General features: G+C 46.3%; 1 protein-coding gene across 3 annotated transcripts in view; it reads left to right on the top strand.

Annotated features, from left to right (window-relative positions):
- LOC125949240 (uncharacterized) overlaps positions 1 to 1,184 on the top strand; it is a 128,183-nt gene extending 126,999 nt beyond the window's left edge. For all 3 annotated transcript variants that reach the window (XM_049676082.1, XM_049676080.1, XM_049676081.1), the window contains 4 exons: positions 1 to 143; positions 305 to 432; positions 540 to 650; positions 740 to 1,184. The exon at positions 1 to 143 is cut by the window's left edge and continues 89 nt beyond it. In XM_049676082.1, the coding sequence (XP_049532039.1) occupies positions 1 to 143; positions 305 to 432; positions 540 to 650; positions 740 to 1,069 (712 nt within the window). In that variant the 3' untranslated portion in view covers positions 1,070 to 1,184. The remainder of the gene's footprint in view (positions 144 to 304; positions 433 to 539; positions 651 to 739) is intronic.
- The last annotated feature ends 15,157 nt before the right edge of the window (positions 1,185 to 16,341 follow it).

Below are 16,341 nucleotides of genomic sequence, written 5' to 3' on the forward strand. Positions count from 1 at the left end.
CGTTCCACTGGCGCCCTGTCGTACGGCCCTGGCGTACTATAGCCACGCTGCACCGGCCTACCAGGCCTTCCGGGGTCGCTGCTTGTGCTATTCCGGGCGTTTCATCTGTATGAGGCCACCTCCCGGGGAGTACTTGTTGCCAGGTACATTTGAATCCCAGCAATCCACTCGATATCGAATGGAATGAATCTGAACAGATCATAGTTACCATTGGCCATACCGACTGTTTGACAGTCGTGCTTGTAGAGGACCTCTCACGTTGACGTGATAGTAACGAGGTTCTGGTTTTCCCGTTTTTTTGCAGGTGGCATCTTTCTTTTACTAGGATATAGCTCGACCGATGAAGCACTGTTAAGACCGCACACTAACTTAGGAGTACAGGATGCCGTACGTGCCCTTCAGCAGTACGTGCTGCAGCATATAGACAACTCGGTAGGTGGCCGGAGTGAATCCCCAGAAATTGAGCGAAGCGAGTCTGCTTCTTCTTTTAACACCTTTTTTACCATTCACTCCTTTCGCTTTGCCTTCCGATCTTGCAGACACTTTGTACAATAACACTGTTCAACATCACCGAAGAGAACATCATCCTCTCGATAAGGCTCCCGATGGATCCGAAGCTCACCGCGATGCAGCTGCTAAAGATGGAGAAGGTAATTAAGGATGGTCATTCCCCTTAACCGATCCGACAGCAGCAGACTTTCTCAATCGTTCGTTCTGTTGAATTTCGTCTCGCCCGCAGGATCAGTGTACCCGGATCCTCGAAACGATCAGCCATCAGATCAACACGCAGTACGTGGAGCTGTCCGCGCACCGCTTGCTCAGCATCTTCAAGATGGCCGAAGTGCAAATCGTTTGGCCACAGATGAGTCACGCACCCCGGTATACGACACCGACGGTGGCGATCAGCATCGGTACCGGCATCGTGACCGTGCTGCTCACCCTGTTCGGCACCCTGCTGTCCCCGTTCGTCCGATGGTGGTGCTCCCCGCACACAGGCGGCTGGCGAGGGGCACCGAGAAGGGATTCCCGAGTGAGCGGTTACCACCGATCGCTGCGCACCTCCACGTGACGTTGGACGACACCATCGGCCGCATCCGATCGACCGCCATCGTACTGAGCTCCCTTCCCCCCAACCCCTTTTCCCAGACTCATCTCACGATGGTCACCATAAGCTCCACCCTCGTCTGCTCATCAACCGAATGTGTGTGTGTGTATGTGTGCGCCTGCGCGTGTGTGTGTGTTGAATGTGTATGTGTGTGAGCTTGTGTGATCGTCGTAGTGCGTATGTGTGTCGCGTGTCATGTTAGTGCAAAACACAGTAGAACATACCTCGGAGCAGTGGTTTTAAATGTTGAAAGAACTGGTAGTGAAGTTGATTTTATCCCCGCTAGCACGGGAACAAACGAAGGGGCAAGTAATTATAGCAAGGGGCAGCCAGAGCAGGGCAGGCTCCTAGTACTGCACTCACCCACACACGTACAGAAGAGTAGAATGGTGCTAATTAATCGCATGCTTTGCTATCATCACAATACCGGCTAATCCCGGCGGAAACACTGATAACAGATAAGCAGGATATACCTACCACACATATACATACTGTTACGCCTTTACCGCTTCGCTATCGTTTCTGGGATCTCACTATTCATCACTTAATCTACATTGCCTTTCAACTCCCGTAGCGCTGATACTTTGTCTCTCTTTCTATCTCACTACGGTCTCTATCGTTTTACCGAAAGATGATGCTGAAGGATCGGATCATAATTGAGTGGCGTCGCTGACTGACGATCTGACGATGTGATGCTCGTAATGTTGTGTAGCCCTTGCGCTAGATAATGTCCATTTTGTGCTTATGCAGTATGCAAATGTGTGAACCAGAATGTGCAGAACGGCAGCATATAACATAAACTAGGGAATGAGAAGCGAGGAATGATTATATTCATGCTTAGCATAGACGTATTTAGATGACTTAAAGCTCCATAGTGTACCGTCACCGCTATCCCCTTGTTGTTCCACAGTAAGCAAAGGTACGTGGTAAAGGTAAGTGTTAATTTGCCGAGATTCTAAATTCAGCAGCATCTACCCACTCTTCCGTAAACGGCCCTGCGCGTTAACTGTTCCGGACAGTCTGCTTCACGATCCCCGTTACGGGATTGTGTTTCAACTGTTCGCTCCTGCCTGAATCTCCTGTCAGATGTTGCTACTACAGCAACTCAATCAACGTTACGACAACATAGCTTATCATTGAAAAGTGATACCTCCACTCGTGGTTGAGCTCAAGGCAGACGGGGGCCCGATATCGGACCAAAACGATCTGCACAAAGCAACGGTCCAGCCAGGCTCGCCACTCGCTGAAAGGCCTGGGAAAGCAAACACAATGCAGCTGAAAAGCAAAGGAGGCCATGCTGTGGTGGTTTGGATGGTTGGATGGATGTGAAAACATGAAACACTCGTTCCATTCGCGCGAATTTATCCTCGTTTTTCTTCCCGCGTTCGCTGCTCTGCTCCACACGTACACGTTGGAGGCAACAACAGCAACCACGCGCTCCCTTTAACCATAAATGCATGCCAGCGGAATGAGCGATAGTGAAAGCTGCCGCTACTGACTCCCATCGGCCGTCGCGAGCAGACTCATCACGGTTCTCACCGCCAGGGCAGAGCGCAGTTCGCTCTGTGTACCTGTATGTGTGCATGGGTATGTGTGTGAGAGCTATCTATACCGATGCTCCATACCAGCTCCCAGGCATGGCAAGCACGGCAGGACAAAAACACTGTGATTGCCCCGGAACTTCGTGTTCTAATGTTGGATCAAACGGCGTCAATGGTTCTTTTGCTCCGAAACGATTTGATAAAAAAACAAACGTTTCACCAAAAACAAAAAAGTAGGAACCTTCCAGCAATCTATGCTCCTGTTCCTTGTTCGCGAAACACTGTAAGGTTCCCGGAGGAGCGAGTGGGAGGGAAATAAATCACTTCAAGCAGAACGGATCGATAATTTGAGAATTGGACATCCGTTGATAACGGCCATTATTCATACCGTTCGGGGTTGCATAGAGAGAGAGCATACATCTACTGCTACCGATGCTACGATCACGTGCACACCATTCCCTACACCGTTGCTATGCCAGCGGCGCGTGTGAACGGACTGCTGCGATTCGCGGAATGTTCGACAAGGGATTTACTCCGCAGACATCGTTCCACGGAACGGCACAGGCAATATGGGTACATCGCCAGCGGACACAGTGCGCTCAGCGGACCCGTTGCTTCGCTTCTTAGAAGTACCCAAACTAAAATGGATTTGATGGGCACCGGCATTGTACCACGGCGTCGAAGGGGCCACGGAACGCCTTTCGTCAGTTCCAGGTGTCACCAAATGGAGGACAGTAGTGGACAGTAGAGGATGAAGTGATGCTCTGACCGTTTCTCCATCCAGCGTTACCATTGTTCCTTCATCGTTGTGTGCGCTTTTTCGCGGTCCCGACTCGTAACAAGATCGAGTGAGATACCGATACGTCGGTCATCTTTTCTCGTCAAGGGATCCTGTTTGAGCATCATATGCTGGCTACATACATTTTTTAACACAATAACCTCGTTTATTCCTTTTTGTTGTTGAACGAACGGCTGCAGCCATCCTTTTTATACTTGCTTTAGTGAGGATGAGTTTCTGTCTCTTGTTTTAATGAGATCCCTCGCTGTATGTTAAGACCTTTTTGGTTGCCGCTCAGTTTTGTGTGGTTACTGGCTTACTCGATAAGCATGAGGAGGTGTGCACAGCATAAGGAACTCCAGAAAGTAGTAAAATAGACAGTGGATGCAGATTTGCAAACGGGAAGAAACAAATAATAAAACAAAACAAACAGACACAACAGTGTGTACATCACACGCTTCTGACTGCTATTATCGGTTATGTCATTGTGCGTGTGTAGTAGACGAAGTAAACAGTAGAGACAATAGCAGGTAGCAGAAGCAGCAGCTGGTTAGTAGTGTTGCCGCATAAATTACCCTAGTATCATAAGTAACGCAAACTGCGACCTTCGATCTGATCGAATCCTGCTCCCATATCCCGTATTTCGATCCTTATCAATCGCAAACACGACCCTTTGCTGCGATCGCGATCGCAAAAGGATATCGCATCTAGCTATAAGCATATCGTGGGCGTGAGCTTTTTTGTTCCTGTATGAATGCGTGCATGTGTGTGTGATGAATGGGCGAGTGTATGTGCGAATTGATGGGCAGCAAGTATTGCATGCGCAATGCGCAGTCCTGGTACGTGGTACGAGGAACTGTTCAAATGATGATGTATGATGATCTCTCGAGTCGTAGAAACATTAAAGTATATTAAAAAAGAAATGTCTTCCTTAACAAAAAAAAACAACAACATAATAACAGCAAATCAACGTTTTATCAACACCCACATACACGCTCGCACCAACATACACTCAAATACACACATACACACTCACACATACATACATACCTACACATATTAAAACACTCCACTCAAGAAGCGTATTAAACACGCACTAATCGACACAAATAACCGTAATAACACCCATACTCACTAGCTCGCTCACCGCCACTTCAGCAGAGGCCAATGCATAACACGAACGACAGACACACTACACACTCACACACTCACTCATTAGGGATAAACAATAGGGACACCCCGCGAATTGATAGCCCAAACCGGAAAGCGGTGTGCGCGTGGATAGCATTAAAACGGCTGGTGTGTAGGAACTGTAAACATCTGTACATCCGTACAACACAACTTTGTAAAACGTGACACGTGTGCGAGTGATGCGGCACTCGCTCTTTCCCCTTCCCCCTCCACCTCCACCCCTTCTAATAGTGAAAATGTTAAATTTTAGAACAAAATAGGTTAAAGCAGCAACAGCAGGTGTAGTGGAAAGCTCCACGACGCCCTCCACCCTCTCCTACAATTTCCGCTCGTTTCCCTGTTGTATCATACACCACTACCACTGTCCTGTCCACAGTATATCACACCTGCTCTGGGTCTGTTACTTTATCAAAGCTGTTGCAACCGTTGTCAACCGAAAGGGAAGGGTGAGTACGGAAGCTCTCCGCTCAGCTCAGCATAAAGATGAGTGAGCGAAAGATAGGGAGTTATGTTGTAAGTGTAAGAAATGAACCCACAAAACAATAACTACAGATGTAAAGGGGGAAACCGAAACGGAAAAGGAACGGGGTTGGTAAGTGGAATATGAAAACAAAAAAATAATATAGAAATGATGTTAGCAATAAATCTCACACATCCTGAGATCATAATGACTGTAGGCGAAAATGGCGAGCCCGAGTGAATGGAAGCTCGGAGCGTCGCCCTGCGTATCAACTGTGTGTACATATATACATACATACATTTACAACCGAACCTGTATGAACTATACATTATATACATATATTATGATTCTATCACAATTTCACACACAATGGCAAACAAACGATGGGAGAGATGGCAGAGAGAGAGAGAGAGAGAGAGAGAGAGAAAGAGAGCGACAGATAGCGAGGATTGGCATCTAGAAGCTAGAATTGAATTATCGGTGAATCGACGGTGACATCGATACGACGCGCTGTACCACTGTTTGTGTTAATGTTCGTGAGCAGATTCGTGAAAAACATGTTACAAATTCCTTACGCAAACGAAGAGAGGCCACTACTCGTTACTATCAATTGCGTTTGGCCTCTTTTTAGGCATATCATGCACAGAGGAATGGGTGGGAATGGGGAAAAAAAGGCCGAAAATTCCGAACCAGGTGAACCTAAGCTGGACTGTTAAACAGTGCTGGCCGGCACCGGCACCGGTACCAGCTGGCCGGGGCAGGGGGTTTCTCGCGTCGATGCTAGGTACTAGACTGCGTAAGGGCCACATATCATAGACTCACCACAAAAACAAACACGATCGCGACGCAAGCTTACACCAAAACAGCAAAACGTTAATTTGTTTAAGTGAAGAAAAGAGCTAAAGAACGAGAGAGAGAGAAAAAGAGGAAGCGTACATTTGTGAAACCCTTTCGAATTGGTTCCCCTCACACCGATCGTTTTCCCCACAGATTATTGGTTGTTGATGAGCCTTAGTATTGTCTGTTGCTTACCGCGATGCGTTGTTCTGTTTAGCGTACCGACACTACAGTGAGGAAAGGACGCCTATTTGCAATGTAAAGGCATACATTTTACGTTCGCTGTGAGCTCTTCCAGCCACAGACAGCTCGCCTGGATAATGCTTCTCGATTCGGTGGATCAAAAACGGTTGAATGGTGTCATCTTTTTGCAAAGATAGCTCCTACTCTTGCCTAGATTCTAGAGCTCAAAGAAATATGTTTTATTACAGTTAAAAACCACACATACAAACACACACCCATACACACGTTACTAACTGCATAGTATACCGTTGAACCACACTTCATTCCTTCCTTCCTTCGAGCGGCGAGACGTTTGCGTTCCTCGCTGCTGTTCGCCTCGCTTCGTCGTAGGCCAATGCACACGGTTAGGTGCAACATACCGATAGGTTTCTTGAGGCGTGCAAGTGTCAAACAAACATACAAAACGTCCTGAAACGAAGTGTGAAGTGAAGAAGATGTATAAAACTCGTTCCCTAATGAAAGCATAATCCACGGCGTACCAGCGCATTGTCATTTTCCATTCCATCCTTCCGAATCACACCAAACGAAACCAATGAAATTGTAACTCAAAGAAGAAGGATGCATCGATGGGCACGCACTCGAAGACAGGGGCAAGAATATGGAGATGGTAAACGAGTAGCAAAAAGAGACGCATACGGAGTGGGAGTAAAAAACGAGAACCTATATCATTGATACCGTCTCGAATGGTTGCTGTTGGTCAGCTAGTTCAGGAGTATAAACTTGTGGACAGCGTGAGCACAAGAAGCATCAAGCAGCAAACGTGAGTAGCGGTGATGGTGGTGATGGTTTTTAGCACGACAAACAACGAGCAAAACACACACACGGAGGTACACGGGGAGACACGGTCTGGTGAATGGAGAATTGCTATAAAATAACAAAACCGAAAAAAACAAAGCGAATGTTTTGCTGGTGCCGGGGTGAAACACAGTGTGTGAACGAATGCGGAAGTGCGGAGCAAGTGAGCGGAATAAAGGAAAAATTGAAGAAAGAATCCTCAAAAAACAAAACAAAACCAAAAAACCCCGGCCTGCGCCGATGCCAATCCCTTTCTTAAGCTGCAGCAAGGGGGTTTTGGCTTGATGGTTTAGGAAAGAACTTCCGCCTGATCCAAGCTGGCCATACGAAAGAAAATCCAAACAATGTTGGGCCCGGCCTAAGCCCGTTCTTTCAATTCCTAGCTCAACCATAAAATAGGGATGCTCATCATCGTAGTCGTCGGCGTCGTAAAGCCCAGGTAGGTGTATGGGGATTCCAGCACACACTAACCACGCACACACACGCACACACACGCAAACCGGGTCGAGGGACCACCCTTAAACCACGGGAGAGAGCGGCAGCGATTTCGTGAAAGTTATGATTATAGTTCGATTATCTTTCATCCGACCATCCAACCGGTCGGCCAAGACCTTAACTTACGACAGGTTCCTCCCCAGGGGGGGCCGGGCCAATCATCTTCCTGCGGTGGCGTAAGTACACCTCCACTCAGTAAGCGGCGCTACTTGCGGCTTTGTAGGGAAGGGATTTGTCCAAGGGTTTTTCTTTGGAGTATAACCACACACACACACACACCAGTCCCAAAACCGCAAACGCGCTCGACACAAAGCCACCAAAACCGCACGCCAATGAATCCAATTCAAGCAATTTCTCGAAATCTTCTACTACGGTACATCCTACAGCATCCGAAGGATTCTTTGAGATCCTAGAAAAGTCTTATAATTTCCAGTACCTCCAGCAGTACGAACAGGCCCACCGGGGAATGGTTCGTCGATTTGTGGTTTACGGTGGCTGCCGGCCTGAGATGGTGCATCAAACCGAAACACCCATATCTAATGCCACCCAAAAGCCGATGATGCTTCCGGCCAATCGATCCTCTATTGATGGATAAAGTGGATTATTCCATCAGGCTGTAAATACCGGAAGCACCAACAAGTGCCCGGCCCGGCGCATTGAGAGGCGGACCATCGAAAGGCAGCATCGGTATCGGTAAACTATCGGTGCATTCGATTTCAATAAGATCCGGAACACCGGAAGACGACTACATTTATCATGCAAAACTGATTCCATGGTACTGGAATCCTTCTACCTTCGATTCCACACGGACGGAAAAGAATGGCAAGAAGAGTGTTCCTCCTTTCCGATTGACTGTTGTTTAAGCACCAAAGTGGCACGAGATGGGACGATTGTGCCGCATGAGGAGCTTTGTTCCTGCTCACTTCATCACGGCAATGAGTCTCAGAGAGGTTTTGCTGATCCTCCTCCTCAGGACTTTGCTTAGGACGTCTTCACTTCATCAATAACCATTTGAAGGGGGGTTTGAGTGTTTTTTCTACCTTGGGCGGAAGAGTATCTTCGTCTGTTCCCGTTACAAATTCATCTCATTCCACCACCAACACACACACACATTCGTAAAGCGATGCCAAAAGGATTCCTGATAATGCAATCGACTCCAGTGACGTGACCTCGTGATCTGTGCGGACGCGGAAAGAAGCAAACACGGAAGAGAAAGAACGAGTGAATCCCACTTTTCAAACACCACCGATGGGAGTTTTCAATGGAAAAGGAATCCATCAAAGAAGCAGCGGTGAAGAAGAAGAAGAAGTAGTGTATGCAATGGAGCGCACACACACAAACACAGCAGTGAACAATGCACGCCAGGCGAATCCATCCATCCTTCCATCCATCCATGCCATGCCGGTGAAATCATCATCATCAACTCTTCTCATCTCAAGTGAAATCACTTCTCGTCACGGCGAAGCGCGGAGGGGGCAGAGGGGAGTGAAACGAGGGTTGGCGACGACGGACGGTGCCGACGGGGCGGACGTTTGATGGATATTTTTTGATTAATGAAAAGCTCATAAATCAAATAATTTGCATAAAAATACAAACGAACTGAAGGGTCCTTTTGGGGTCCCCCCGGGATACGAACGTCGGAGGCGAACGTCAAACGTGTCAGTGTCAGTAGTTGGAGTCGGGCGAGCGATCGGAGTAGGCGGGTATGGTGCTCGCAATCCCATCGTATCCCCGGGTAACGGGTTGCTGGCTCTGTGAAAATAGAGGAATCCGCGTTGAAGGCTGGCCCGTACCGTTGATGGTCGGGGTTTTTGCGGTTCTCGGTTTGGTCGGGCGTTTGATCTTCGTTTGACTTCCTTTGACGAGCAGCAAGAACACGCAGAACAAGAAGCCGGCACTCTCCTTTTACACCCTTCTCGCGAGCCCCAACAATGCGTCCAGAGATGCATAAGTGAAGAGCAATCGAAGGGGGCCATGGCTGCTGGTTTCCACGAGTCTCGGGTGATCAGTTGAGAGGCTGTACCACCCCAATCTCAAGTCCTCGACCCGCGGGTAACCGCCTCCATCCCAGCCACCTAGAACTGTAAATCTAAGAAGCAATTTTTCAGAACTGTCAGAACGAAGGAATACTAATGAGTGCCATTGCTTTTCTGCTTCTCCTTTTTCTGTCGCTCGCTCGCAGTGCTCCAGATTAGATTGCCGGGCGTCACTACCACTATCACTACCACTGCAGAGGCGAGCTGTTTGTGTCTCGGTTTAGGGCTGCCACGGAATTGAATTGACTCCCTAGACCTATGGGACCCACGGGTAGGGGGGATGCATCCATGGTTTTTACTGCCTTTGCCACTCCCGGATTTACTGTGATTTGGTTGCGATTTGAATGAACTCGATCGGATCTGTGCGCGGTTGGAGCACAAAAGACAGATTATCTGGCGTAAACTTTTGGTCACTGCTGCCAACGGGGGATAGTGGTGATGGTAAGCATATCATCTCCTGCGCTTCGGTTTCAAACGCTGCAAATTAATCATGCTCCAGGCGCTTCCGGACCTCCCGACTCCAGTAATGGTGTACACATCACCAAGTGCTACGCTGCTGCTGTTACTGCTACTGCTACTGCTGTAAGGGACGACGACGCACGCAATCGCCGAATGTCCGAGCAGATTTATTCGCTTATCAATGATTAATTGAGCCACGTGGGGTATCGCTCAAACTTTTCCGATCCACTGCCCAACCGGGAGGTTCGGTTCGGTTTTGGTTCGCTGTATCGGATAGGGTGGCCACGATAATGGATGGGGCAAGATTGAGTGTAAGAAGATTGTAAAACTGTAAAGCATCTGCAAAGCAAGACAAAGTAAAGTCCCCCCCGCCTCAACCAAATGCTGGCAAGGCTCGACCGAAAAACGTGGTTTGGTTATTGATTTGAAGTTAAGCATATTGGCCACGGTAAGATATGCGTCGCAATTAATCATAGGCGAAGGAGGCGATGCAAAGTTTCCGGTGGTGGCAACGGTTGGCAGGAAGAGCACAATGTACATGGGAATAATGTAAAATAAATAAGGTTCCGCTCCCGGAACAGGACAGCGTCCATTTTGTCATTTAAATTGCCCTTTGCCTAGGGAGAACGCCATATCACAAGCCCGTGCTCCGTGCTCCGTGCTGGTCAACATGGTGTCATCGTTGTCACTCTCGGCGACACGAGCACTCAGAGCACAATGTGGTGGTCAAGTGCGGGACGCTTATATCAAAATGTTCATCAAAATGTCACAGGGTAGAAGTTTTTTTACTATTTCGCAGTTGGAACGGGCATTTTCCGTTTATTCTGGCAGAATTTTCATAATCCTAATGTTCCTGATGTTTAAAGATAATAAGTCCTATTAGGGGGGATATCCCATATAGTGCGTAAAGTACAGTAAATGGTCATAATGATTTAAAGATAATAAGTGTGTTTTCATTCCTTTCTATATTTTTCTCAGCGAAGACACCATCTCTTGAATACTTTACCAGCAGATTATTTAAGAAGCAACCACATTTACTCTCGTCTACAACGAAGTTGATTTTTCATTTATCAAATCTATGTAACACTCGTGTTTTTGTGAAGAATCGTGTAAACAATTGAAGAAATAAGCATTTTTTTTAAATTTGATTAGATGTGATTTTTTTAAATAAAAATTAAGATAAAGAACCCATTAGCTAACGAAAGAACATCGATTTTATATTTTAGGTAATCTAGCACGAGGCTGCGATGAACTTGCCCTTTTGGAGTTGTCTATATAATTTCTTCCAAATCCTAACCCAGCAAGATTATGGCTAATTTGTTATTGCTTAGTATTATAAAATAATGTATAAAAAACTACTCAATACTATTCACCTGATTGATTGTACACCTTTTACTATAGTCACTCCTCTCTTATTCTCTATCAGATTCATAGATTATTGCTTTGCTTTGAAACACTGTTATGTAAAATGTTAAAGGAAATCTAGACTGGTTTATTTTAAGTTTCCACCCCGCGTCTCCTCTTATCATTCACTAACTCACTCGATCTCCAAATGCCACAACCTCACGATGGCTCTCGTGCAGTAAATGAAGTAAGCGGGAGTGTATTTAATCAGTGGAATTGTTTTCCTCCACTTCAAATCTCTCCCAGAAGTTCCCTCTTCTTGGAAGTCGAAGCGAAGCGATCTTCCATGGTTTCATTCCGATATCAGGACCGCCGCACCGGCACCATTTGATGAACGACATTAGCCAATTATTAACGGTACACCGAGGGATGAAGGGCAAGTATCGTAGCTAAATCACCTTCTAATTGCTTTATAATTAAAAACATTAATCTATCGCTTCGTTTGGCACTCTCTTGCTCTGTCCCTTTCAGCTTATCCCTTGGTCCGCTTCTGCCCGCCTGATGAGCGACGGTCGTAGCCATCCTGCAGCTTCCAGATGAACGTGGAAAACGCATGTGACCGTTGCAAAATTGCAACACATAACACTTAAAAAGGCGACCGAGTTGATGCTGCTGCTGGTGATGATGATGTTGATGCGGCCGGATTGTGATGACACGCAGACACCACAACCGCTCTGTGCCACATCCGCTCACCGTTACCAAGCAGACGCCGATGACGCTACCGATGATGGTGGAACTAACTTCAAAATCTAATTAAACCTTATCCGCAAAGTCCAGCCGGTCGGTTTGCCTTGTAGCTGATCGTAAGGAACGAGACCTGGACCCGTACACGTGCCCATGCCCGAGGACACCATCGTCTTCGCCATTTACTATCCCGTGCTACCCGGCTGCTGGTGGTTCAGTCTGCTAATTGTGTCGTTGCTCCTCGGCGAAAGGTGACTACGGCTAGTAGCGCCCGGCGCTGATGCTGATGCTGATGCTGCTGATTCACCTTCGATGCTGATACCTTTGGCTGATGAGGTTACCCAGTTCCAGGACCGTGATTAAGATGCTTTCGGACTCTCCTTGGCCGAAGCTTCAGAGTTAAGGAGCCTGCCTGTTTCTTGGAAACCGCATGCCTCAAAAAATACGTGATATGATGTAATTAATTTTCACATCAAAGCAGCCCTCTTCAACGCAGCAACGACAAGGTCCTGGTCCTGGGTTAGAACTCGCCGGTAGCAGCGGTAGCAGCAGCAGCAGCAGCACGAGAAGAAGAAGGTGCCAAGTTCATTCCTTCCTTATCGTCGGTAGCCCGGAAGGTTGGGGTTGCTGCACCCCGGATGCGGAAAAGCAACGAAAATTGCTGAGCCGTGATAGCCCAGAAAACCCAGAAGAGTGGCACCGTTGTCACCGGTAATGGAATTCACGTCTCCCAGGGAGTTGCATTCTCAGGCACTCAGGTAAGCGAAAACGATTTTTGCTTCTCCGGTGGCCACCAGCACCACCAGCTCGGCTATAGAACCCTTTACATCCGAGTTTCACAGCAAAACCCTTTACATTTAAACTCCAACCTCTCATCATCAGCCGGAAACAGGAGGGACACGCACACAAACACACACGGAGGGACATCAAAAAAAGGTGGAGGGGAAAGAAATCAATTACATAAAACCCACGTTCCATGGACATGAGTTTTCACTCACGGCAAGCACTACACCACTTGAGAATGATAAAGGAAAATTCTGGTGAAATGTGTTGGGAAGTTTTTATTAATTTTTGCAGCTTGAAGTGGTTTTATGTTTTGAACGGAATTTTATTTCGTGAAAGCTCGGACCAACAAGTACTCAAACATGTTGGTGCTCTGGAATTGCTTTAAGTAGCTACATACCTTTCGCGATCCGTAAGTAAAAGTAATTGACAATCCATTTGTGCTGTCTTCCATAAACGATGAATTGAATAATTTTTTTGTTAATAAATTGGTGACAAATACGTAATGCTGTATCATTTAAATCAATAAATTATATGCCAACATGCATGTTTCTAATTATGTTTAAATGACGTTACGCTACGAATTTGAATGGTGCAGCCTAACGCAATTAGTTCAGCAAAGTGTGTAAACTGCGAAATACTCATTTCCAAAAAATGTTTGCTTCTGGTCATAAACCTGGCATAAATATTCCGCGCATATTTCAAGTACATGGCCAATGGATACTTCACTTCATGCAACTTTGTAGATTTATTATATTTACATATGTATGCAATAATTGAATTCAATTTTGCAAGGATTGAGAGAGCGCCAAGCTTAGCGACATTTTTTAATAATGTTGTAAGCATTGACAAAATGGTCATAAAGCAACGCAAACAACAAACAATTCTGGTTACTTAAAATCAAACAGCTGTGGTCATTCTACCCAAGAATTTAAAGGATTCTTGTAGCACGTAATACACAGAAGGACGTTCAGTAGTGGCAGTAGTTGGTTGTCTAGCAGTAGGAGTAAGACTTTGGCGTCACATTCGGTAGGGATTAGGTTTAATACAAGAAGAAAGGTTTAAAGTTCTTCAGCACCATGGAACCGACTAGAAATTTGGTTTGTGCGAGATTTTAGGATCGGAAAGGATTTGTTCTAGTGTTATTTGCTCTCCCTAGCTTAAAACATTCCTGTCCCAAACGAACGAAATGTAAAGCAGTGTTCAACATATGTTTGAAACAAACGTGACCTAAAAGAATCAAATTTCCCGGTATAGCATTGGTGACGACAGGCACTACGATGACTATATTGAATTAAATGTAAAGAGTTCAAAATTCATATTAATAAATAACAACGCCTGTGTTTAACATATTTGTTATAAGCCTTTTTCAATGCAAAATGTGTTGCCTTATTGCCCAGTTTACCATTTCAGAGGGTGTTATAATGTTTTAACGGAATGTTTAAAAAAGAAAGAATAACTTGAGCCTTCGACTGAAAAAAAATCGTGATGACCCGACTCACAAGCAAAAGGAGCAAGTTTCCATTAACCAAATCAATTCCTTACGAACCAACTTTCGGAAGAATTGAAGCGAATCTGAAATCATGATGCGTAGCTACAGCGTATCATTGAAACCTTCCCTCGAACAAATCTTCGTTCATTTTTACGAAAGGTCCAAAAATAACTTGATTCCGTCAATATCCGCTCCGTTAATGATTCGGTGCGTGAACTGCTTGCTTGGATAAATTTCCTACCTTGTTTCAAATTCTGGTTTTTAGTATTTGCTGCCTTGCACAGCATTTGCTATTTGTTGATAATTTGCAGTGCGCACTCTAAAAAATGGAGCATTTTATAGGTTATTCGTTATCAAACTGTCAATAAGCAGCCATTTAAATTGATTTAAAATGCTGAGCGTATATTTCCTCTTAAAAAAACATCGGCTTCGTTACAAGAACTGTCGTTGAATTTAGGTCCTTAAGGAACTTAATCCGCATCTAATCTGCCTGACAATCAACACCGAACAACCTCAAATGTTTCGTATGACCTGCGCGATCGGCGATGCGTGTGCGATTGCCAAACACTAAATACTGTGAAAGAAAAGAGGAAACTCAACAAATCTGCTGATGAATGGCTTATTGGTGTTAATTCATTTTCCGCTCCATCAGTTGCTCCGCATCCTACCGTTGCTTCGATCCGGCAAGGTGTCAGTCAACAATCAACAGCTTTCGGCAAATAGCTGCAAACCCAATAAACCTCCCCATGCGCGCAACACGAGCCACGAGCAACACACCGACACGCCGGAACCACGTCCAGGTTGTCAATCCGTGGACTATCCGCTTGCTAACCCTTAATTCCCTCTCCTCCTCTACTCTTTCCCGGATCGTAATGAATTATTTTAATCTATGGTGCTATTAAATTAAACACCAATCCACACCATCATCCATTCACCGCACGAGCGACACACTCGCTGACTGACTTGCTGGCTGGCAGGCTGGTGATGGAGAAGGAGGCGGTGAGGTACCTAATTTCACGTTTAAAGCTTGATGATAAGCATGCGTACCTCATGTGTTTGTGTGGGCGTGTGTTTGTGTGTCTGTGTTTGCAATCAAAGTCATTCCGCGCCGTGGCCCCTCAAGCTCCCCCTCCCCTCCACAAGTAACGGTCCCATCATACTCCCAGAACACATCATTTAGAGAGGGTGTACCCCGTGACGGGTGTGACGTAGCAGTACAGCAGTAAATCAATAAAACTTAATTAGAAACTTCATTACAATCATCGATATAATAAAATGTCACAACCATACACACACGCACACACACACACACCGCGGCGAGAGTAGTTCACATCAAAATTGGATGCCAAACCGCATCCAGAGCGTGCACAGCATGTGTTTGCGTGCGTGCGTGCAGCACATTGCAGGTGCCCTTCCACTCCCGGGTACCAAAATGGCTCCCGGAAATACGGTTGCATGTGTGTGTCTGTGTGTGTGTGTGTATGCCGAGTGTAATGTAAAGGTGGGATAGTTCAATGGGAAGCAAAAGTTGAAGTGCAGCACCCAGCACCCTTTAACCTCCTTCCTGTATGTTGTGATGCATGTTGCTAGGATGCTCTGTCTATGCTTGCTATGATGATCAAAAGGCTTGCGCTTGCACCCATGACATGACAGAACGCTAGCAGAGCAGGACGACGGACCTGTCTCGGGCTCGGTGCACTGCACCAAAGCAAACCACGATTCGATGGTGAAATGCCAAGCGGTGAGTTACTGTCATCTGTAACCGTCGAGACGGGAGAGGAAATGAGAAGGGATGGACTCGAACCAGAGAGTATCTTTTTGAGCACTTTTTGTAAACCGTTTTGAATAATTTAATTAAATTCACGCTAAATCACACCACGGTGTCACTCCTCCCCAACCCGGGGTGGGCTGTGGGGAGGGGCAAACGGTGCTTCACAACAACATGGCAGCATCCCACATCCGGCTGCATCACCCCCGCTTTGGAGCGTTTTATAATGATAAAAGTAGTGGTGTGGTGGAAACAGTAGTAGTAGTAGTA

Source organism: Anopheles darlingi, chromosome 2 (genome assembly GCF_943734745.1).
Source record: "Anopheles darlingi chromosome 2, idAnoDarlMG_H_01, whole genome shotgun sequence".
Lineage (NCBI taxonomy): Eukaryota > Metazoa > Arthropoda > Insecta > Diptera > Culicidae > Anopheles > Anopheles darlingi.